The 24,898-nt window shown below is 55.2% G+C and overlaps 1 protein-coding gene across 3 annotated transcripts in view; it reads left to right on the top strand.

The window, feature by feature from the left end:
• RUNX3 (RUNX family transcription factor 3) overlaps positions 1–4,997 on the top strand; it is a 40,132-nt gene extending 35,135 nt beyond the window's left edge. For 2 of the 3 annotated variants that reach the window (XM_075773972.1, XM_075773971.1), the window contains one exon: positions 1,654–4,997. In XM_075773972.1, the coding sequence (XP_075630087.1) occupies positions 1,654–2,177 (524 nt within the window). In that variant the 3' untranslated portion in view covers positions 2,178–4,997. The remainder of the gene's footprint in view (positions 1–1,653) is intronic. The other variant, XR_012838664.1, reaches the window with a different exon arrangement.
• The last annotated feature ends 19,901 nt before the right edge of the window (positions 4,998–24,898 follow it).

Below are 24,898 nucleotides of genomic sequence, written 5' to 3'. Positions count from 1 at the left end.
CTTCCAGCGGCTGATGGCTGAAGGACTCATGGGGGATGAGAAAGAGGGCTCAGATCAAATCCCCTCCCTATCTCTTCCTCCAGAGCATGCCCTTGCCACTGCTTACCTGGAAGGGATTAGCTCGAGTATTTTTTCCCGGTGAAATGCTGCAGGGTGCTGAACACCAGCCCTGAGAAGTTAAAAATGCTTCATCATAATAAATATATCTAAACCACACATCCCTATGCATGCCTAGCAAATGTACGATCATATGGATGTGTGTGTCTGTATGTATATGCATATCTAAAACCAACAAGCATGTTTATCATACTCATCTCACACATTTTCTTGCTCTGTGTCAAATGAAAATCCAGCCGGTGTGACCAAAAAAAAGTCACTGAGGCCAGATGACATCCACTGCCAAAGCAGAAAGGCACGATGCCCCTGCTTTTAGCAAGGGAAAAATAGGGGTCTTGGAGGCAAACCGAAAGGATGAAGAGCCACCTCCAGCTGGCCAAGGCTTTGAGCTTGATGCACCAGCCCGGCGCTTTGGGCTAGAACTGCTCTTTCTAGAGCTTGTCATCTCACGAGGGGTGTTAAAAGGCTGAGAAAGGCGCAGTCGCAGCGTTTCTAGCCGTGTCCTCCTGCATAACCAGTGCCAGAGCTTGGCGCGGGCCACTGAGGTCTTGAGGACAAGGGTTTCGCATCTCTACTTGGAGAGCAAAACTCATTTCTCTCTGTCTCAGACGTGCCAAGGCCAGAGGTGTGCTGGGCTCTGTAAGGAACTGGCGCTGGGCTCAGGAGAGCTGAGAGCGCCACAGAAAAGCCTCATGGTCCTCAAAGGATCTGCTAGTCTGGATTCCCACCTCTAACTTGGGCTTTCTGCAGAAGGACGGGACCTGGCAGCACCAGGCAGAGGTCCCTTTCCAGTTACAAGCTGGCTGCAACCCACTTTGGGTTTAGACCCCCCCAGGAAAAGGCATGGAGGGGGCTCCAACATCCAAGGGAGCTGCGTTAACATCCCCACTATGCTGCCCCAAATCTCCCTTCCCCCAGCAGAAGAAACTCTGAATTTCTCACTCTCTTTATCCTCTTGGAAGGAGAAAAATACACAGAGAAATCAAGCAGAGGGATATTGTGGCTCCTAGCTTGGGAGTTTTCAGCTGTGTGTTTATCAGCTCCATACCCTGATGGTATCAGCACGAACAGGCCACCCACAAGAAGGCTTAGCAGGCTGGTCTGGACTCCAGCTTTTCTCCTCTGTCTCCGTGTGTGTGTATATACACCACCGACTATCTCGGGGACCAGCCGTCTGGGGCCTGTGTCCATTTGTTTACTACACAGCTGATGTAATGGCTAAACATTTTTTTTTCTGTGTTTATGGGGTGTGTTTTTTTAATCTGCCAGAGATGAATAGACCCCTAGAGAAGTCAGCTTAGTCGTGTCCCTTCTTGGATAGGAAACAACAAATTTTAGGGCAGGAAATGGGAACAACTTAAACAGATGGGTTTGGGATTTTTGTATTTAAGTTCCCCAGCTCTCTTCCCTGGCAGATCCAAGATTTTCAATCTGAATTCAGTTCCTTGGGCAGGGGATGGCCCAGGCTTTAGGACAAACTCTGCAAACCTCAAGGATAGTGCTCTAACCACCCACTTTCTTCTTCCACCCCAACAGGCACATCAGATCTGAGCCCCTTCTCTGACCCCCGACAGTTCGATCGCTCCTTCCCGACGCTGCCGGCTCTCACTGAAACCAGGTTCTCTGACCCACGGATGCATTACCCCGGCGCCATGTCCGCTGCCTTCCCTTACACCGCGACACCCTCTGCCACGGGCATCGGGGGCATCAGCATGACCAGCATGCCCACCACGACGCGTTTCCACCACACTTACCTGCCGCCCCCTTACCCCGGCTCCACACAAAACCAAAGTGGACCCTTCCAGGCCAACCCCTCTCCCTACCATTTATACTACGGCACGTCTTCGGGCTCCTACCAGTTCTCCATGGTGGCAGGCGGCGAGCGCTCGCCCACCCGGATGCTCTCTTCTTGTACAAGTGCCTCAGCGGGGAACAACTTAATGAATCCCAACCTGGGCAACCAGAACGACGGGGTGGATGCGGACGGGAGCCACAGTAACTCACCAACGACCATGACAACTACTGGGAGGATGGATGAGTCGGTCTGGAGACCCTACTAGGAGGAACTCAAGTGGGCAGCGATATCTTTACCTTAATCAGCCACCGTTACGTTACTCCTTTTGGTAGTGAATAGAGCAAAATGATGCCTAGGGAAAAGGTAAACCAAAGTCTCCCAAATCAAAAGCAAACCAGGATCCTCTGCATGCAAGCATGGGCAAACATCAAGCGAAGATGGACCAGGACCTATGTTACATTTCAAGATGAACGTCCACGAGCCTTGAAGTTGTCGCTTGATGTGGTTCCTTTCGTATGTTTTAAGTATGTGGATTGTACATAGGGGAAAAAAAAAAAAAAAGGACTTGTGGAATCAGATGTTTGTTTCTTGTTTCTTGCAGAACACTTCTCAGTCATCTCACTCGCACCCTCTTCCTCACACGAAGCATTCAAAAGTTACGGAAAGCTCACCCTTCTTCTGCAAAATGTTTCAGAGAAGAGAAAGGACCAGGGAGTTGTCCAAGCCATCTCTCTGCCAATGCAGGAAGACTGAACTGAAAAAAAAAGGAAAAAAAAAAACAACCCCAAAACCAAAACCTCCTGTTGTCTCCTCTCCCCTCCCCACCAGTGTAGGGCCTCTGACCACCAAAGAGCTCCGGGACGACACCAGAGCCGCGCGTGGCACGTGAGAGTCTGGTTTACAGCACAAGCGCGGGGACTTGGGCAGGCGCGGGGGCTGCGTGCTCCTCATGCGTCGGCCGGCATCAGCCATGTGAACAAGAGCTGTGATGTGATTATTATTATTTGTTGTTGACGACAGAGGTTGTATTGTTCATTTTTGTCATAGTCGTCATTTTTAAAACAGTAACGTGGTTGATCCCGTGCCTGAGAGACCCCCCCTTTCCTGTATGTTTACATATGAGATGTACTTTTTATGAGACGTGTTTTGTTTTTGTTTTGTTTGCTCTTTCGTCCTGACCTCACCATTCAATTCTTTGCTCCTCTTAGCAAATCTCAGCGATGGTGGCTGAAGCGAAGGTGGCGTTCAGGACAAGCCAAGATGTATGAGATGCACTTCCAAGCGCGTTAGCTTCAAAAGGGACTCGGGAGCCTTTGGCACGACCCTGCCACCGGTCTCTGGGTCTTCCTTTCATCCTCTCTGAGTGGCGACACATGCAGCTGGTGGCAAAGCATCATATTTCTCTTATGATTCTTTCCCATGTTTTCACCCAGAGCGGATTGACACATGATGACTTTTTTTTATTAAGAAATGACTTAACACTTGTCAGTTCATACTGAAAGCTCTAACTGAGATTTGGAGAAAGGAGCAATTTCTACTCAGTCCCTTGGTGGTGGGAATATTTCAAAGCAAAGTTATCTAACATTTTGCTTCCCTTCACCCTCCTTTCCTTTCCCCTGAGTGCCCCAGAGCACGGGTATCTTGCTGTAGATGAATAAGCTGAAGAAGGGGCACTAAAGGTACCGCCGGCCCGTCGGTAGCTGGTTGCATCTCGTGGCATTTGGAGGAACCAGGTCTCCCGGGCACCACACACCCTTGTAGCTGATACCAAAGAGACTGCAGCCCAAACGGGACCGCGACGGGAGGTTGTAGGCAGCCGGAGGGGCGGCAGGGGCTCCCCCAAGGCCAGGTTAGCGGCCTGGCTCTGACGCGCGCCACAGGGTTGCGTCGCCTCTTGCAAGCTGGCTGTGCTTTCTGCTGGCATGGGAATTCGGGCTGGTTTCGGGATTCCTCACACTGGCAGGTTCCTGGGGAGCACATAACTGCAGTAGCCTCTGCCCTCCGGAGCCTACCCTGCAGCAAGGGGACAGGGACAGTCCCAGATCCCAGTGCCACCAGTAACCAAGCCTTTTTCTCTTTTTTTTTTTTTTTTTTTTTTCATGAGCGTAGGAAAATTGAAACCCCACAGCTGCCCCACCAGCCCCTCTGTCTAAGTTACACCATTACAGCCCATCACCAAATCTCAGTTGGCAGCTTGTCAGCACTCGGTTGAGGTACAGAGCGTTGTAATTGCACTACCACGTCAAGACTGGAGCAAGACATCCTGGCTTCATTGGAAAGCTGCGATGACCACTCGTGAGTTAAATAAGCAACGAGAACAACTCTTTTAAATAATAATAATAATAAAAAAAGCCCTACCCCAGCAAAACTGCAACCTTCACTTGCCTTAGCGACAGCGAGCACCTCTCCGGTGCTTGCCAGCTGTAGAAACTGGACCGCGGCAGCCTGTGTTTTGATGCATTTACGTTTATCATCCGATTGCGCCACTGATTGAAAGCACAAAGAAAACAAGGCATTCGTAGTACTAGGTTAATTTAAGACTGTTCGTAGTGAATTTAAAAAGTAAAATAATAAAAAGAATGGCAACAATGTTATTTTTATGACATATTGTCATGTGAAGGTGTAAATATATGCACCTCTATTGTATGCAAATGGTCACAAGACAGGCCAATGTTTTTTGCTTTGCACTATAATTTGCTTTTTTAAAAAAATGCACAATCGCTTGTACAGTAAAACCCCTTTGTCTGGCTCACAGAATATTTAACTATAAAATCTAATTTTTGGTCTTATTTGTTATAATAATATAATTCTTAAATGTGTTGAAGGATCCAATTCTTAATAATGCTTCTAATACTTGTATGTGCAGGGTAAAATAACAACAAACAAAGGAGATGAGAACAAAGATCTTTGTAGATAAAGAAGGCTAAAGTTGTTGGTTTTTTTAATGGTGTCTTATGATGGACATTAAAAAAAAACTGCTAGAGATACCAAATAATGTGGTTATTTGTGTAATATACCAGCCCTACTTGAAGGTAATGCCCTATATTTAATATGTAGCCCATCTTTTTAACCTGTAGCACTTGTCACTGGGGAGGGGGGGAGGCGGGAAGGGAGGGAGAGGAAGAGGAGGATCTGCTCCTGTTGAAGTCATTGGAAGAAGCTCTCGCTGGAGACGTCTCTGCTGCACTGGCTTCAATGAGAACAGAGTCAGGCTCCTCTGTGAGCGGGTGGAAATCGCGTTGGTACGAAGCCATAGCAAAGTGGTCGGTTCTGCTTTTCTATTATTGGTGTCAATGTTCTTATCCGATGTACGTGATTATATCGTCAGGCCTCCGTGTAATCATTTTAATGCCTTTCCATGTGGAATAATAAACGTACGGTTACAAGTCTCCCCAGTGCCTTCTGCCTGCTCACTTCGCCCCGGGGGGGAGCAATCTGTGCCCCGGTACAGAGGAAGGTTCGTCACGCTGTTCTTTATCCAGGGTCTCATTCTGGCACCTCTCTGAGCATCCCGGTGCCCGGATCTGGTGTCTGGGGGGGATTCGTGGCTGCTCTCCGCCACAGTTTGGCCCGAGCAGGCGCTGCGAGGGTGTGCGGGGAGGAGGGCAGGCAGGTGCCTTCACAGGGCTGCAGGGAGGCGATGGAGTGTGTGTGTGTGGGGGGGGGGGTCCCCAGGCCGTGAGCTCTGAGAAAACCCCCTTAGGCTTCTCCAAGGTGGGTCTGGACCGCTCAGACTGCGCCAACTAGACCTGGCAGGTGATCCCTGCATCCCCAGCCAAGCATCCCACGCCCTGACCGCTGTCTGTCATCGCCGCGCCGCTTCCTGAGATGCAAAAGTTCCGGCACAAATCCTAACCAGGACCCAAATTCCCAGGCGGTCCAAGCCCAAACCCCTTAGCACTCACCACTCGCCTCCAGAACCCAAATGACAGCTGAAAAGCAAAAATAAATAAAAAAAAAATCCCAGCCTACAATAGCATCTGATGCCAACGCGCTGTAGGCTGGGGGCTCCCGAGGAGCCAAGCCACTCAACGCCAGCGTTATTGATGAGCCCGGCAAAGGCAACGGCAGCGGCGTGCCGGGGCGATGCCAGCGCCTTCCCCATCGAGCGGGGTTTGTGGCAGACGTGCTGGAGCCGATGTTCTACTTCTCCTTTGCAGCAGCTCCGTAAGCGTAGCCCTTAGCGGTGTTTGCACAGAAAGAGAAAAAAAGAAAGAGCAAAAAAAAAAAAAAAGGAAAAGCCTGAACAAAACCACAATAAATGCTAATATGGGTGAGAACCCAGCTCCACAGCCCTGGCCAGCGGAAATATGTTTCAAGTCAAACCCTAGACATACCCGCCTTTTCTTCACAGCTACTGGGAGAGGAAACACCCCGAGGTGTAGCTATTATTTACAGGAACTTTCCATTCCAAATTGATCCGCGCTTTCCTCGCAGCCTCGTTTAAAGCTGCAATGAAATGAGGAGGAGGAGGAAAGGGGAAAAGAAGAAGAGGACAAATTAAAAAGGGCTTTGTTGTACCAATGCGCATGGGGTCAGCTGTGGAAAAGGGGCTTTTGTGGGGTGCAGCCCCTCTGCAGAGTGGTTTTGGTGCTGGTGCTGATGGGGTGATGCCCGTCGGGAGGGTGAGGGATCAGGCGCTGCCGCTCGAGGCGATGCTGGACCGACCCGGTGTGGGGAGGACACGACGGCAGCTAAAATACAGCCGGGAGGCCCAGGTAGCTCAGCGAGCCGATGGTGTTAAATCCACCCAGCACCTGAGGGCCAGCTGGGTGTTAGTTTTATACGGGCCACCTACCAAGCACAGGACCCAGCGTGCTGCCGATGCTGGGGCTGCGTCTTGCTTATACACAGGTTTTGCACTGATTTAATGAACGGCAGCGGGAGATGCGGGGTGCATCAGCCTCTCCCAAAGGCCCTTCGAGAGCCGGGAGCGGCCACAGATGCTGGTCCAGGCTGCCAGCCAGCAGAGCCGAGCAGCCGAGGGCTCCCGCTGTTTTCTGCCCCTGAAAAGGAGGGCAGAAAGCAATACTGTGGGACAGGCAGAGCAGAAGTGTTTGGGTTTTCTTTTGCAAATGAAAGCTGAAAGGGGGGGGAAAAAAAAAAATCACTTCAGCTTGGATGACTTTTTTTGAACATTCAGATATTAAATTGAGCAGAGTTTGGGCTAAAAAATCTCCTAGGAAAAATGAAGAATATTTCCTTTGAGAACAAAGCTAACAAAAGTCTTAGCAAAAATGTTATTATATTCTCTTTCCAGGCCAAACTCTAAACCCCAGCCTCTATTTTAGTGACTGTGTTGTGTCCAAACTGCCGGTCTTCGTAAATAAACTTTCAACTTGCAAAAAGTTTCTAGGCTTTGCGGGACACAGGGGAAGGACCTTGCCTTGCTGCTGCAGGGTCTTGCCTTGCCCACGCTGTCCCTTTCCCTTGTCAAGCCCTTAACGAACCTTGCACAAACGAGCAATCGGCATCAGTAAGGCACAATCCTGCTCCTCTGAAATAGTGGGGCCAGATGGCCCCGCGAGGTGCAGAACACCCATCCCGCACCCCTGGGGACCCCTTGAACCTGAAAATATCCCCCCCTGCCCCGGATGGCCATCGCCTGGACCAGCGTGGAACAGAAACACCGGCTCCCACTTCAGCATCGTCTCTGTGGGCATCCACGAGGGGTTAATCCTGCTGCAGGGCTGTCCTGCTGGAAAGGATGGGTGGTTTGTTGAGGTTGGGTTGTGTGGTTTTTTTTTTTTTAATACTGCCTATTTAGAAGCTAAATGATGGAAAACATGGAAAATTCATTAGGGTGTCTGGGAAAGTGTTAGGTTACACGTCATTCACATCTACTTACTCAGCGGGACCTCGCGCCTTGGGGGAGATAGATATATATTTATATATATATATTTTATATATAGGAGTTGTTGGGTTATTTTTTTCTCCCCATTCAATTCCCAGACAGGCACAAAAGTGAGCCCTTTCACTTCTTCCAGGCTCTTCAAAACTCACCCCCCGAAGCGGAGCTGCCGTCCCTTCGCCCAGCCTCGCCGGGGCTCTTCCCCCTTCCCACCCCTCCAGGGCCAGCCCTGATGCTCAGCATCCCTGCGAGGTGACCGGTGCTGTTCCCACCCGCTTGGAAAAGGCAGGAGCTGTTAAACCAAGGCCCATAAAGGGCAAATACAGGACCACACCAGGACCTGCTGGCAGCGAGCCCCGGCTGGCTGGTCCTTCGGCGCTGGCTGGCAAGAGGCTTGGCGAGGATGGGAGCTGGGAGAAGAGCGGGAGGCGGGGCTGGAGGGCTGGTTCAATGCCCAAACTATAAAACCCCCCCAAAAACCCCCCAATCCTTCATTCCTGAGCACTCAGAATTTGTCATTTGGTGCAATACAAAAACAACCCAATAAAAACATTGTTTTGTTCAGCTGGAGCCAGGATGTTTCGGTTTTTCAGGTCCGCTATAACTCCTCTGCTGAGCTGTTTCTCCCCAGCTTCGGCCAGTCCTGATGCCACCATCCCGCTGAACCACAGCTTGTTCAGCTAAAAATGAACCCCAAATCTTGCCATATATCGCAGAGGAGACTCTCTGATTCAAAAAAAAAAAAAAAACCAAAAAAAACCCCCCACCAAAAAAAAGACAGGCTGTGTTTTCCCATAAATAGGACACCATCAACAAATCCTTGCTGCTCGGCTCGTGCCAGGACGCCTGATTTCCCCGGCGCCGGCTCACTCCCGGCCGGGACATCCCAGCCCTCCTGGAGGGATAAGGCTGAGGCATGGCTGTAAGAGCCAGTTTGGGGGAGCTCCACCAAGAGCAGCAGCCGCATCTCGAAATTCCCCCAAAGTGCCTGTTGTGTCATTCTGCACCAGGGCTGTAATTCAATAACGTACTGGTTTTTTATTTAAGCCATGCAAAGTCGCTTCTCTAACTGTTAATTCCCTGACAGCAGCAGGCTGAGACGCAGGGAAGGTGTTTTCTCCTGCAGAGGTTGGGCTGGGCCCGGAGATCAGATGAGTCTAAATTAAAATAGGCTCATGCCCTGTGAGTCTTTATTCTTGGCTTAACCCAAGACACGGTTAGGGACACAGCGCTGGGATCCCGGCTCGCTCCGCTGAGCACCTCCCGCCACCATCAGACAGCGGGCAATGAAAGCAGCTCGACTTCAAAGGGCCAGGGCAGGGGAGGATGGAGAACGAGGACTCATTAACCCTGGAATCGCGTTAGATGGGACGATAGCGGGCTTTAATTAGGCCAGCCGGGGCGGGCAGAGGAGACGAGGCTGCATCCCGGCGGGACCGTGTGTATGTGTGTGTGCGCGTGGTGCCGTTTCGGCGCACCCCCCCCAGGTGAGCGCCCCCGGGCGTGCACCTGCCTGCGTGGGCAGAGCGCACACGCGTGACGGGGCATGTCCGCGTGGCGGGGGGACGCGCGCCCGGCAGCACCCGGCGGCAACCGGCGGCACCCGGCAGCACCCGCCACCTCCCGCCAGTCGGTCGGATCCCTGCGGGGATGTGCTGCTGCCCTGGGGATGCTCCGCTCCTGTGGGGCAGGATCTGGCCTTGGGAGTGGGTCAGGAGCATCACACACACACACACACACACACACACACACCCCCACCCCCATTCCGGTGCTCCAGCCCTGAGGGGTCAGTGCCCCTCCTGCCACGGGCCAGGCAGGGTGCTGAAATGGGTTGGGTGCTGCTTGGAAACACGTGAGGCACCCCGGGTTCCTGGCGAGCAGTGCACCCTGTGCCTCTGGCCCGGCACTGCATCCAGGGAGCACGGGGCTGGAAATCCCACTGGTGTCTCAGGTGGGCAACCAAACCCACCCTGGGATGGCTCCGGGGACAGCAAAGCGGTCAGGAGGAGAGCGGTGAAGCACCGGGGTGCTGCCCTCAACTCCTGCCCGTGGCGCGGTGCTGCCCGCAGCCCCACCACGCAGCAGAGCAGGAGGGACAAGAAACCACCAGCGACCTTTTTGGGCTGGATCACCCAAATCCTGGCTCTGTCCACACAGCGATGGCAAGAGGGTGGGTGGCCAAGGACCAGGTCGGGCTTTCCATCACCGCGCAGAGCTCCGGTGATCCCCCTCCGGTGATGCGGTGAACCCCTTCTCCAGCCCCTGCCCGGGCTCAGCTCCAGGAGGGATATTTCACACCGGTGCTACCAGGCAGCAGATTTCCTTTCCCTTCCAGCGACTTGCAAAGCCCCTCCCTGGGTCCCTGCAAACATATACGGCTAATTTTTTAAGATGGAGAGGAAAATAACCATCGCAGAGCCGGCTTTGGTTGCAGAGAGGGGACCCGGAGGTGCCGTCCCTGGTGCTGTCCCCGGGGGGGCTGCAGCCCGGTCCCCCCCCCCTTGGCAGGTTTTGCTGTTTGTCTTTGCAGCTGGCGGGTTTATTACGGCCGGGAACACCCAGGTTTTTTCGCTGTCTGCCATGAAATCGATACAGTAATTTCATTTCTCAGTCATAAATGAAATGAGCTGTAAAGTTAAGTTGGGTGTTTGAGCCAGAGTGAAAGAATGAATTGTTCTAATGGGGGATGTTAACGAGGGGATTAAATGTTCTTGCGAAACCTGGGGGTCCCCAGCTGCCCCTGCCCGCCTGCCGGTCGCTTTTAGGGTTCCCCGCACCCCTCCCTCGTGCCGCCTCGGAGCTGTGTGGTCCAGCACCCCCAGCCCTGGCCAAGCCACCGCCGTCCCTGCCTGGGTGGGTGGCCGTGCTTCGCCCGCTCGCCTTCCCCGCACCCCGGGGATGCCGCCGGGCACGGAGAGGCTCCGGAGGGTTTTCGGGGTGCTCGTGGCACAGGGAGGGAGCCGAGGGAAGGTGCCTGCAGCAGGACGGGGCCGTTGCAATGCCCACGCCTGCACCAGCATCCTCATCACGACAATGGGTGGCTTCCATGTGGAGTTAGACTAAAAGCAAATGGGGAAAAAAAAAAAAAAAAAACAAAGCAAAAAGAAGATGTTTCTTAACAGTAGCCTTTCAGCTGACCCAAAGCAACTGGGTTTCTACCCAGAAACTTTTTTACAGGACATAAAGCCCCACTGTTTTCTGGGGAGGGTGCGCAGAGGTTTCTGGTCCCAGGGCCGGGCAGTTTGCAGCACCTGGGACCTTTTCCCCAGGTACAGAAGACAGGCTCTGGCCAGCCCCCGGGCACCCGGCCCCGCTCGCCGTAGCAGGATTTGCCCAGCTCCGGACTATTAAATATTAAGCCCAAAATTTGGTCTTTGCTTTCCTGCCCGCAGCCTGGCAGCCCGACCTCGGGAACCCTCCTCTCCCACCAAGCCACCGAGACCCCCCATCTCCCCTCCTCCCTGGCTCCATCATTTATTTTCCGGTGAAAAATAACCCCACAGTGATCCAGGGCAAGAGAGAGCACTTTGACAAATCCAAAAATATGAGGGCCATATTATCTTTAAACCATTAAAAAAAAAAAAAAACCAAAAACCCACAGTGAAAGCCCTATTGGGCCAGGAGAAACTCCAGCCAAGTTCCCCAAGTCTGCCCCCCGCTTCAGTTGTATTCCCCTGGAAATCCTCGCAAAGAAAAACACAGGGCATGAAAAAAATTTGGTTTTCATTAAAAACCTCGAATGTGAGGGGTTCTGTAGCTTTCAATGGGGCTTTGATTCCTATAGATGATGGAATGTTTTCAGAACATTTAAAAAATGTTCTCCACCTTTCTATCTTATATCGGCAGAAAACCGTGCTGGTGTTTCCCGCCCCCCGCCCCGGCCCGGGCGATAGAAGTGGCGAGTGTTGAATGCAGATGCAAACCCTTGCCTTTATTTCCCTGGAGGTTTCATTTTAAAAATATGATGATATTTTCTTGTGGCTTTGGAATGAGAGAAGATAATCCATGTTGGGGGGGGGGGGCGGGGAAAGAAATGTGTGGAAAATGCTGCAGGAATTTTCTTAAAGGGGAATTTTTTTAGTTGGGTTTTTTTTTTTTCCTTTAGAGAAAGCAGGGTCACTCAGCGCTTGTGGTACCCACGTACCTCCCTGAGCACCATCGTCAAGGAGCAGCGAGGCATTTCCAGCCCTCTAAGTCATCGCCAGCTTCGTGGAGATCATTGTCATGGTCTGAAGAGATGATTTTTATTGCTGTGTTACATCACTGCTCCTTGGATGCACCAGCTGGTGGCTTTTCTAAATTCCCTTTTACGTGGCGTCAGCCTTTTATTTTATTTTAATTTTTTTTAGTGACTGTAAAGTAGATTTCTGGCCTTTGCGTTTTTGAAGGTGAAGTTTAAAGGGTTGGACTCAGGTGGAGAGAGCTGAGGGTGGCGGAAAATGCCCCTTCCCATCGCACCCACCGCCAATCCCAGCCGATCCCAGCGATGCCCGAGGAGCCCCGTGATGCTGCCACGTGTCCCAGGGCTCGTCCCGCCGAGCGCAGCCCCATTGTACCGGCTGTCCCCGGGGCCTGGCCGCCCTCATTGTTCTCTGCAAAGAGTTTTTTTGTTTTTTTTTCCAGCCGTGCAGCCAACCGGCTCCTCGGGGCCGTGCTGCGGCGCTGGCTGCGGCCAAGCCAGGCCGTGTCGCAACCCCAGCGTCGCCTTCCACACCTCGCCGGGAGCCAGCGCTCGCCTTCCCCATGCAAACCCCGACCGAACTGGCAGTTCGGGTGACTTTGTGCTTTATCTTGCGGGGAACACCCCCCCCACCCCCAAAAACAAACCCAAACCAAACCAACCTTTCATGCACTTTGGCATCTTAGCCCTGCGTTAGGGCACGCGGCGGCGGGGAGGAGGTGCAAGCCCAGCCCTGGGTGGCTTGTGCCGAAATGCAGCACCCTGGCGCGGGCCGGTTCAACCAGTCGGGCTGGCTGAGCAGCACCCATTGCACCCAGACACGCTGCGCTCATCCCTATCTCTGCTTCTCCCCCCCCCCATTATGTCAGTTCACCTGCTGGTGTATATTAAAGCCTCATCTCAATTACAAGAGTCATTAGTCACCACCCAAGAAAGGGCCACCCAGTCTGCGGTGGCAAGGTGCCACCGTGGGTGCCCGGCCCCACTGCCCCGTGCTGAGGGATCACCCGCAGCGCTCCCAGCCCGTATTTATCAGCGATTCCTTCCAGAGGGATTAGAGGGAGCCGAGGGATTTGAATAAACCCGAGGGAGCCGTGCACACACCGCCATGGAGGCGATGGGTGCCAAACCCCGAGGATGCTGTTGCTCCAGCCCTGCCGCGCTGACCCGACACCTTCGGAAAAGCAGCCGCCGGCTGGTTTTGTAGCTGCTCCCCAAATGAGCATCCCCGCACAGCCGTGGGGTTCGGCTGAGCAGCAGCGTCTGGGGCGGGGGGGCTGGCAACGTGGGCTCCGTGCCTTGCCACGGGGCTTCGCCTGCCTGCTCTTCTGCAGGCAGGGACAAGCCCACTCTGCCTGCAGGCAGCTGCCGGGCTGCAGCGTATAAAGGGCTGGGAAGCATCACGGAGTTAAGGCTTCGCCTTCGCCCCACCCCGGGGTGTCCCCGGGCTCCCCCCTTCCCTGCGCAGGGGGCTGATGGCCCCTGCCCGTCCCAGCACCCTGCTCTGGGTGCCGAGGCTGCGGGAGGTGCGGGGGGAGCGGGGCTCAGGGGTGCCTGCCTGCCGGAGCTCACGTAGGCAGGAGGTGCCGCCGGCCTCGCCTGCCTCCTCTCCGGCACGGGAGGACGGGATGCCTTCCCCTTGCACGACGGGCAGTGACCGGGAGCCAAAGGCACCGTCGAAGGGAGACGGGGCTGGTCCTCGTTTTAAGATGTGAATGCCGACAACCCCCTCCCCGGCCCCCGAGAGCCCACGAGCAACAAGCGGCCAAATAAAAGTTACCCAGCTCTTACCTACCACAAGAAATCAAAACATGATTAATTTTTTTATATATAATGAACCTTTAATGTGTTACCCTTGCGCTAGGAGTACAGTTACCACCTCTGCGGCTGTCACTTCAACGCCACGCGTAAAGAGGTTATAAAACACCCTCGCGGAGCCTTTACGGATTCGAGGATCCCCGTTAATTAGCACGCAGGGGTGGGCAGGGTTAATAGCCAAAGACCTTGCACATGTGCCGGCCACCGGCCATTGCAGCATCCCACCGGCCGGCGGAGGCAGATGCTGATTTGGGCGGTGCTGAGCCCCCCCCCCGGTGCTGGGGAGTCGCAGCTGGGGCATCTCTGAGCCCCAACAGCTCCGAACAAGCTGAAATTATTCAATGCAAACGTCAAAGGCCCCTCTATAACCCGGCGCAGGGTTGATCTGTGCCTTGATGAGCTCTAGCACTTGCCTACAGGGGGAAAGAAGAAAAAAAAAAAAAAGCTTATTAGATTAAAACCAAGCCCCTCTTCATGAATCCTCTCCCTCTTCCCGAGCCCAATAATTTTCAAAGGCATAAGTGGAAAAAAAAAAAAAAAAAAAAAAAAAAAGGATAGCTTTAAAGAGACTTACCCCTTCACAGGAGATACTTCGGCCTTCTGTAACTTTACAAATAAACTTTGCTTTTAAAAGTTTGACTTGTGGCAGAGTTTTGGCAAATTCAGACCCCTTAAATACACCGTTTCCTGCATTCTTGATTGCTATCTGAAGGCTTGTGAAAATATACAGGTGGATGGAATAAACTTTAACTCTTCGCTCCCCAACCTCGCCCTCCCAGTCAGAAAGCTGCCTGCTTAACGCAGAGCTCGTGGCTGCTCCGGAAGGGACCGACGTTCCCGGCTGGGGACCAAATCTCCGCTCCAGCAGCATGGGGAGATGCTCAGGATGGGCTTAGAGAAAAAAATAGAAATTGGGCCCAAAGCAAAGGGATGGAAATCAGGCTCAACCCCGGCTTCCTGCTGCCTGTGCTGCAGAAAACCTGAGGACAAGCGGGAAGTGGAGGGGGACGGAGAGTCCCCGCTTCACTGGGCGGCTCGGTTTGCCCATCTGTGAAATGGCCTTTTGCCGCCGCCGGCAGCCGGAGCCAGTTTAAAGGACATTTGCAGAAAGTCCTGCGAGGCTCTCGCTTCACAATTGCAAAGGAATTTTTATTCTTAGTTTAAAAAAAAAAAAAAAAAAAAAAGGATGATAATAATAACAATTTATGGGATGTCAGGGTTGAACCTCTCCCAAGCCCAAGGATAGGGAGGCTTCTGCCAGTGCCGGTGGTCCTCCGTGGGCACAGCTCCATCCTGTCCCATCCCCACCGAGCCCCACGGCACGTGGTGGCCACGGGACCAACCTGCCCACAGAGCTGCACTGGACCAGGTCCAACTTTTGGACCAGGCTTAACTCCCCCAGGAACCATCCGACGCCTTTCGCTGTGGGGCAGAGCTTTGCTCTCAGCGAGACGCTCACATTCAAGGTGATGCTGTGACAAGTGGCCCAGACGGGTTGTGCCCAGCGAGGTGGCAGCCTGGCCGGGAACCTTGTCCCCTTCTGCCAGCACCCGCATCCTTGGGAGAGTGAGGCTCAGATCCATTATATTAGATTAATTATATATATTATAAATAATCCTGTTATTTCCTAGTTATTTCCTCTCCATCCACCACTCGGATGCTGCTGGTGCTCTTCCAAAACCATCAGGGCTGTTGGTGTTGGCTCCGCTTGGCTCTTGGACCGAAGAGGTTGGGGGGTCCCCAGCCCACCCAAGGGTGCCCGGGGATGGAGTAGGGTGGGGGGTGGGGGGGGGGGGGCGGGGTGAGCGATGTTTTGGGGAAGCAGGAACTGCCAGTGTGGTCAGCCGGCACGTTTCCCCACCACCGTCTCGCTGCTAAAGGAAACAACCCCTGCCCATACAGCGAGCAGGGAGATTTCAATCATTTAAATAAAAAAAAAAAAAAAAAAAAGAAAGGAATCAAGGAAGCTGTTCCCCGCCCCCGTTCTCCTGGACAAACAGCCCTTCTCAGCCCACATGCAAGAACTAATTTCTTTCTGCCACATCAAGATACTACGGATCTGAATCAGCTGTTTTTATGGGAGAGGATTGAAATTTTATTTTTTTTTTTTTCATTTGCCAACAAAAGTATTAAGAGATTCAGCTCTGGAGATGAAAAATGAGCAGATGGAAGGAAATGCAGCCCGAAGCCCCAGGTGAGGCATTGGAGGGGGTCGGTGCTGCCTGGAGCCAGCGCTTCAGCGAGGAAAAGTCAGGCACTGAAAGTCCAGTTTAATTTCCACCAGAGCAGCCTACAAATGCCAGTGACCCCACCGGCCAAAGCTTGTCTGAAAAGTAAAATAGATGCAAATAAAATAAAAAATAATTTATTTTTTTTAAAAAAAAAACACCTCCACATTAAAAGTGCCAGGCAAGCCTTTCACTTAAAGGGGACCCCAGGAGCTGCAAAGACGAGGGGGGGGTCTCTCGTTTTCTTCTGCGCCAAGACCTCGTGATTCGGGCTCGTGGCTGCCCGATTCCCGCAGCGCAGGCAGGGCAGGGGCAGGCAGGGGATGGACGCGCTCCTTGGCTCCTCAGCAAAGGCAGAAGCCAAGCTTTGGCTCTGCAACCACCTCCCCGCAGGGCTTGGACAAGGCTTTCCCTCCCCGGGTGTGCAAAGGCAGCGCACAGCCCTCTCCTTCCTATTTGCTTAGGCTGCAGGTTTTTAGGACGAGCTTTTTGCTGTGCCACAGCCCAGCTCTGGCGCACGTCGGGAAGGTCCTTTTTACCCTCGCGTTGGCACAAGGAGCTTTGAAGAGTCAAAACTCACTCCCGCCCCCACCCTGCTGCTGTCAGCCTGAAATCAGAGTCTTTTCACTCAATCCGAGGGCTCTCCGTGAGAGCTGCGTTCGTTCTCCACGTTACACGCTGCGATGTATTCGGCTACAAGCCGTGCTTGGGGACCACGTGTCCACGGCGTGCGGGTCGATGGACCAAGGCACCAGCTCAGCCCCTGCCCCACAAAGCCGCTGTCCGATGCCATGAGATACCGGCTTTACGGCTCTGCCGCTCCCTCCCGAGTCCGCCAGGCTTCTGCGAGCTCGGTACAATAACACTCGGGTTGCCAAAACCACAAGGGAAATAAAGATCTGTTTAAGAGAAGAAAAAGGGGGGGAAACAAGCAAAAAAAAAAAAAAAAAAAAAGTCGCGGTGCTGTTCCTTTGGTGGGAGCCAATGCGGATCCCTGTACAGGATCTGACCTCGGGTCCAGCCCAAGCGGGAGGAGGAAATTCCAGCCCCTCTGTGCTATTTGTCACTGTAGGAAGATGCTGAACGTGCCCAGAAAGATGTCGGTAAGAAATGTGCTGTGCAGAGGCTCGTCTGACCAGGACAGATCCATCTGTGCCAGGACGGCAGGGCTAGGTCCGGCCTTTCTGTCGTATTTTTATTTTTTCCCCGCAAGCCCAGACGGCAGCCATGGCCTCGCTTGAACACGTGGACAGAAACACTGACAGGGCCTGGAGAACCGCATCTGTCAGCCAGGACATCGCTGAGGGATGGATGTGGCTCGTGGAGGTCCAAACAACCTTCCAAGAGGAGCAGGAGCATCCAAACCTCCCACGGGAGCGAGAGCAAAGCCAACAGGGATGCGGAGTCAGGAGCAGGGACCCTCTCCAGACCACGGTGGCTTTGCTGGTCCCCTTGACTCCAGGACCACCAGCCTCACAGAGAAGACATTTCCCAGCGTGCAGAGACAGCTGGTGAGGGAGGGCATTACTCATCTCCACGGGGTTTGCGGCTCCCGGGGGAGGAAGGCTCGTTTCCCTCCCACTAGGGATGGTTTTTTGCCTTGCAGAGGCCAGCTGGAACCTCGCTGAGTCAGGCAGGCAGGATGCGGCCGGTTCCCATGGCTTTGGCACAGAAGGAGCCGACAGAGCATCACTGTCAAACAGAGCTTTGCTGAGATGGGCAAGGGTCTGCAAGGTGCATGAGCCCACGCTGGGTCTTTCCCAGCAAGGCAGCACCAGCTCCACCGAACAAAGCCGATGGCAGCTCCAAGATGACGGCAATATCCACGTCTAGTGAGAATGATGACGGCGATGGGAGGCTGGACGAGCAATGTGGTTGCAGGCACCGCACTGATGTTGGGGACACGGAGCTCACCCTGAGCGTCACCACCAACATCTCCCGTCACTGCCCACCCGTCCCCTCTGTGAGGGACAAGGGCACGGGGCAGAGGGGACACATGCTGCCAGAGAAGCCTCACCCCACTCCGGCGTAGCAGGGACAATTAACAGGAGCCAAAGGAGGCTCCTGACTCTGCCCTGTTTCCCCAAGAGGGGCCTAAAGCACTTGGGCATCGGGGCCAGAGAAAGCCCCGTTGCTCTGCAGGTCAACAAAAAGACCTCGGCTGCATCCCACCCACCTCGAGCACCTCTTTAATTGAGGTGACAAGGACTCAGCTTTCCCATCTACTCCAAAAGAGCATCACGCGATTCAGCTCAGGGCTTCCATGGCTGGAAAAAGCTGGTGGGACCTTCCCAGGATGCGCAGGGCTCGCACCCACCAGCCCAGCTCCTGGGAGCAGAGGAGATGCTGGCCCTGAGCGGTGAAAGCCGGCACGGTGCAGATGAAAACGCCCGAGAGCGTTTCAGAGTGATGGACAAGACGAAGGGAGAGGATGAGCAGATGCAAACCTGCCGCAGAGCAGCCGCGCTGGGGCTGGGGTGAGGACGGGGAAGGTACACACTCGGATCTGAGCTCTGCCCCAGATTTATGGAATGACCTGGGGCAACTGCTTTCATCTCGCTCCGTCTCTGCAAAACTGGGTTAAACGCTCCCCTCTTTCCTCCTTGTTTGTTCGGATGGCGAGCAGGCTGGAGCACGGGCTGTCACCCAGGTCTCCATGGGGCCGGTGCCAAGGCTGAGCCCAGGTCCTGTTTCACCTGGTAGCCACCGGACTTGGGCATCCCAACACGCCACACCCACTCGCTGCACAGCTCTGGGAACAGCCTAAAAATCCCCCATTTCCTCTAAAAGAGGGTAGAAATACAGAGAGGATTCTGACTTTGGCTTTTCAGTGGGGAGAGGAAATCTGGGCATCAAAGGGGAAGTTCCTTTTCTCCTTTGCTAACTGTCAGCCCCCTCCTTGCTCCATCTCCAGAGGACGGAGAAGCCATTGCAGAGCCCCCCCGGCTGCATCAGGGACCAGGACAAGGAGCCGGGGGCAGGAGCGGTTCCCAGGGGCTCGCACCCCGGCTCTGCACCAGCCGTGCTTCACCCATCCCCATCTCCCAGTACGAGGATCCATCCCACCACCCAGACGTGGATGGGGCGGGTGGAGGGCGGCCAGGTCGGCCTCGGTTCTCCCCAGCATCTCACGAGGGTTTGCCCATCTCGCCCTGCATGCACACACGTGCACACACACACACGTGCACACACACACACGTGCACACACACACACACTCCCCCCCCTCTCCTGGGAGGGGACCCGGCTTATTAACGCAGGCACTGGAGGGGAGAGAGGAGGAAAAAAGGAACCTGAACCAAAACCACACACTGCTGGTTTATTGGCATGGTTTGTATTGACCACAGGAAATAACACACACGTCCGGGCAGCCCTCCCTGCCAGGCTCTGCAGGGCCGTGACCACGGCGCAGACGGCGCTTGGGCAGGCGAGACGGGCAGAAGCCACTGAGGCCGCAGCCCTGCCCGCGGCCAAGGACGCGGCACAGTTGGCACCGTCGAGGAAAGGCGCAGGGGGAAGGCAGGAGGGACGCGCCGACCCCAGCACCACCGCTTTGGCTGTGCCCACGTACACCCGGCCGTGGAGCATCCCCATTTCCCCTCCTCTCTCCAAAAACACCGCAGCAAAGCTGCCAAGAGCTTTGGCATCCCCTCCGCGTGCAACAAAAGTCATCAAGACTTTTTCTATTTGGAGAAGCCCCTACCCCCTCCCAGCGCCGCTGTTTCACAGCAAAGCCAGCGTGGTTTGAGAGCCGTGGTGCAGCATCACGCCTGGCTTGGGCAGATCCGTCTGCCAGCGGCTGGGGGAGCAGCGTGGTCCCCATCCATCCCCCAGCTGTACTCCTCGCTGCCGTCAGCCGTGCAGCCCAGCTCAGCCCTGCGATCTGGATTTCCTTGGACAGAGTGATCCGAGTCACCGAGTGGCTGCACCGTCCCCAACTCGCGGGAAAAGCACAGGTGAGAGCCTCGGCCAGTGGAGAGGGAACACGGGCCAAACTCCCCGGGGCACACGGGCCATCCCGGGGCAGCGCGAGCGGATTGTGCAATAACACCCCGGTACCAGCCCGGCTTTGAAATGCAAAGGCAGAAAGATCTGTTACGTTCAGGTAGTGCTGTTGTGGTCTAAGGCAAACAAAGTACACAATATAAATTGGCTGCAGTTGCTAATCAACGAGCAGATTCAGACCAAGAGGCATCTCGCATGTAAATCAGATTTACCGCTAATTAAATGCACAAAGAAGATTTTTCCAGGCATCCAAGGTTGCTTCTGCAGAGTCTGAACACCCACACGCGCACACACCCAGTGCCTCTGCAAAACGATGACTTTTTTTGCGCACAAAGCAGTTCATTTCCATGCGCGTGGATTGGGCAACGCCACCGTTCCCATGTTCTTTTCCCGGCTCCCGCCGAGGGCACGCGTGCTGCGTGGTGGCAGCACCCCAACCCGCCGCCAGCTCTTGGGTTGGTCTCCCAGGTTTCATCCTCACGTCCATCTCGGGGAGTCTGGATGGGAAACACAGAGCGATGGGACAATTTCAACCCCTTTTTCAGGTTTGGTGGAGCTGAGTGAGGTCTGGAAGGTGTCAGGCTCCTGCAGGTTTGGGGAAAACAGTTGGTTTGAGGGGAAAGACCCAAGAGGTCCCATCTCGCAGAGAAAACCCCGAGGTCCGGCCACTCGCTCTAGCACGAGGGCAGGCGGGAACATAGGAGGATGAGCCCCTCCACGCTCCACTCAGGAGGCTCCCCGCAAGCTAACTGGGATAATCTGGCAGAGGAAAGCTCGGAGTCAACGAGCAGTTCCCTGCGGTGTGCCGTCATCCATGCGGGTTCGCGAGGCAGCCAGCCTGCAGGACAGAGTGGCGAGCGCTGCCTTTAATGGGTGGTGAATATAAATCATCCGTGAAGCTTACCTGAAACTACGGTGACTTCAAGAACCAGGAGGAGGAGATGGCGGTGAAACCGGGCTGGCTTTTTCCTCGATCTTCTCCTGGAGCAGTTTTACCGGCAGAGCCCCACGTCGCCGCTTCGCCGACTGGACGGGCAGGATGGTGCGGTCAACCCTGGGCGACGCACGGAGAGGCAGCGCAGCCCGGGATGTCGCAACCTGCTCGCCCTGGCCGCACGTGCAGAGCGCAAACCCCAGCGCTCCCAGCGATGCTGAGAAGCTCAAGGCCACACACCCCCCAAAATCTCACTGCTGCTGCCCTGGGGCGGGGGGGAATCCAGACCCCTGGGTCCTGTACATCACCCACACTTGCAAGCAAGGCTTTAATCCAAGCTAGCTGGCATGCCTGCGAGCAATCATCGCGCCACGAGGACGTTGTCGCACGCCGGCCCCGACGTGGGACACATTTGGGATGCATTACAGCGGGGGTGTCAGCGGCAGGCAGCACGGCAGCCAACACTTCAAGGCCCGGAGCCGTGGACAGACAGACATTCCTGCTGCTTCTTGACACAGCAGAGCCCCATGTACGTGTCACGTGCAATTAGGGGAACGATCAAACACACGTCGAGGCGGTGGGAGGATTAAACTCCTAATCGAGTGCAGTGCTAATGCTCGAGAGGCTCCGGCAGCAAGTCCGCAGCCCCCCGAGTGGGAGCTTTCCTGTGCAGAGCGGTTAAACAGTGAAAGCGGCGTTGGGGTTGGGGGGGGGGGGGGGGGAAGGTTCAGGGAGCGGCCGGGCGAGCTCACGGGGACGCTGGGCTGGCAGCTTCTTGCCCCCAATGGTTGTAGGAAGGGGACGGCTGAGCTAGAGCCGCTGCTCCTCCTGCTCTGCCCTGCTCACCTGCTCTGGCCCCTCGCAGCAGCAGAGCGGGGCAGGCAGCACAGGAATAGCCCCCAAATCTTACCTGCAGGCTGCCCCCCTGCAGAGCTCACCCACGGCTCCTTCCTCCACCATCGGGGCGGCTAAGGGGAGATCGCAGCACCCACAAACCAGCCCCTTCTGCCTCCTCCCGGCACACCCAGCCCCCCCACCCCTCCATCCCCAAACACGAACCTCCCCTTTGCCACGGCGGCCGCTCACAGCCTTCCCGGACGGCAGAGCCACGCGCTGCACGGGCCGCATCCATGATGGGCACAGAGGCCGTGGGCATTTCTGAAGGGGGGGCAGAAGGAAATGCAGCCCCCCCCCCCATTGCACAGGAGGGCAGGGGGCTGTGGGGGCTCAGCGGGACGGCCGCAGGAGTCATCCCACCCCACGTGGTGACGGCGAGGGGCAGGAGGGACAGTCCGGCATTGAACAGCCGGGTTTCAGAGCCCACCCCACCCAAGGGACGGCCGGGCGGCAGACACTGCCGTGTTTCACAACTGCAAATGGCTCGCGCTCCCCCCCGCCGCCACCCACATTTGGGGTGTGTTTGAAATATCTAGATGTCGACTTTGTATCTCCTGCTCATCTCCAGTTGAAGCATTCCTTCTTGTTTACTGGTCCTCTCCCAGTCACAGGATCCCAGGCGAGCGAAGGAGCCTTCGTTTCCTAGGGACATCTTGCATTCATTAGGACATGTTGTTATTGACTTACAAGGCTGCTAATTCTCAAGGTCCAATTTAGCCCTCAAAACCACTAACATGTGTGCTGGGGAGTTGCTACATCACTGTGATCGGCCAAGTGTGCTAACCAACGCTGCAAAGCTGGGCGCAAAGGAAGCTCAAATTTAAAGCCGCCTTCTCCATCACCTTGGTGGGGTGGAGGTTTAGGGTCCTCTCTGCCGGTGCTTGGCAGCTTCAGCCTCCGGTGCAGCGACGGCTCTGCAGGAGACACGGCTGGCGGATGAGCTCTATATTTGTCCCCCTGCAAGTGGAAACAAAAGTGGAGGCAGAGCAGCTGCGATGCCAGGGGAGATGCCGTGGGGTGACGGCACTGCTGAGGGACCCCGGGAACAGCCCGCGTGGCTGCAGGCACAGGGGATACGCAGGCAGCCCCCCCCCACCCCCCCCCCCAGAATTAGAAGCAGAGTGTGAAGCTCTGGGGCGGGGGACAAACCCTGGCTCCCAGGGCTGCTCTGCCCACGAGCTCTGCACCACAAGACAGCGCCGTCAGACGCCGTCTTAAGAGCAAATTCAAGTGGTTGGAGAAGTTGCCTCAGCCACTGATGAAGTGCAACAACTGACCACAGCCGGGCTCCTTGTCTGGGCCCAGCATTAAGTAAAACAGGTTTCCTTAACTCCCCATCTCGGGGTATTTCTCCCTACTCTGGTACCCAGGGAGCCAAAGGGGAGGGGCAGGTGCCTGAATTGCCTCCTAGCAGCCCCACTGACTATATATAGTGAGCCCAAGCTCTTAACTTAAGCCCCTGGGGGCACTGACTCATGAACAGAGGTGGATTAAAGTCGGGTGGCTGAAGCAATTACAGCCCCCAGCTGCCTGCCCCACCCCGGCCGGGAAGCTGCTGCCCCCACAGCGGCGATGGCTGAACCACACTTGAAGCAACGCCTGAACCACCATGTTTACAGGCTGGTGAATGAAAGCGGCGCTGGGTTCCTCCGCCGAGCCAGCCCGTGAACCGCCGGATCCACAGGCTCCACGGCGCGATGGCTGGCTGATTGCGCCGGCGGCCGGTGGGGTTTGCAGCTCCCGGGTACCGCCGGCGTGGGAGGAGGCAGGGAGGCCGGTGGGGATGCAGCTGATGCACCTGCAGAAGAACCGCTCTTGGAAATGACCTCTTGACTGTACAAAGGGTGGTCACAGCCCTGATCCCTTTTTCCTCAGCCAACAAGAAGCTGAGACCCTATACAAAAGTAAAGGAAAAAGCCGTGAGACTGAATCAACAGCCTCTGGTCCATCGCTGAGCTGCTACAAACCACGTCCCCACTCACCACCTTCCCTTCCCCGGTTTTTGCAGGTTTGGATGGCACTGTGGGGGCAGGACCCCCCTCCCCTGGGTGCCTGCAGCCTGGTGTGGGACCAGGAGCTGGGGTCTGCCAGCACTGGGGGATCAGGGGTCACACAGGGTGGCTGGAAGTCCTTCAGAGAGGAATGGCAAACCCGCTTCTACAAGGCTGAGGCACCGCAAAGGTCTTGTGTGGGGTCAGCCGGATAAGGAGAGCCAGGAGCAGAGCTCCCAAAAACCATCCACTCTGCAAAGGCAGTTTTGGGTGTCAGCTGGCTGAGTCTCCTGGGATGGTGTCTGATACGAGGCAGCATCTCCTGTGATCCTGCTGTGAGCTGCCTTGGACAGCCATCGTTTCCAAGCTGAGCCTGTCCCAGCACACATCCGTCAAGCAAAACCCATGTGATTATCACCACTTTTCCAGGCAGTTCCTCGAGTGGAGCAGAGAAATGATGGCAGCCAGGAATTCCATTAGACTCCCGAGGTGTTTACACAAGGCGTGGAAGCAGGAACGCTGTCTGGCTGTATATCTTCACACCACACACAGGAGCTGCTCAAGTCACTCGAACACAGAGCTAACAGCTCCGCCATGGGCCCAAATCACCACGTTAATGAGAAGAGTCATGGGATTTGCATCCTGAGGTCCCGCTGCAATGCAAACTAGTGCTCCATCGGGAAGCGAGTAGGATGGAGGCAAGTGCTTACCCGGAAGCAGCAGCAGGTCGTTAGCACCCAGTGGGCTAACGCGTCCCCAGGGCACGGTGCAGAACCAGGAGGTGCTCCTGGCCTGCAAGAAGTCAGAGTGTCTTCATGTGCTGCTACACCCAAGCTAGCCTGCCCTAGCTGCAGGGGATAGGACTCCATCACTGCCACGAGTGCCGCTTCAGGCAGCACGTCCTGGGGCAGCAAAGGCAGCAGGACCACCCTGCTTCAAGCACACTGCACCCTGGGGATGGGCTCCTTGGACAACAAGGCTGATGGAAACTGCTGGGGTGCTGAGGTGCCTTTGGAAATCAAACTTCTCAAGTACTTTGAGAAGGGCTGAGAGCCTAAGAGCCTGTTGCCAGGACCGAGTTTCG

This window comes from Balearica regulorum, chromosome 22 (genome assembly GCF_011004875.1).
Source record: "Balearica regulorum gibbericeps isolate bBalReg1 chromosome 22, bBalReg1.pri, whole genome shotgun sequence".
NCBI classification, from domain to species: domain Eukaryota; kingdom Metazoa; phylum Chordata; class Aves; order Gruiformes; family Gruidae; genus Balearica; species Balearica regulorum.
Note: the sequence above shows the minus strand (reverse complement) of the source record. Positions and strands in the feature narration are given on the sequence as shown.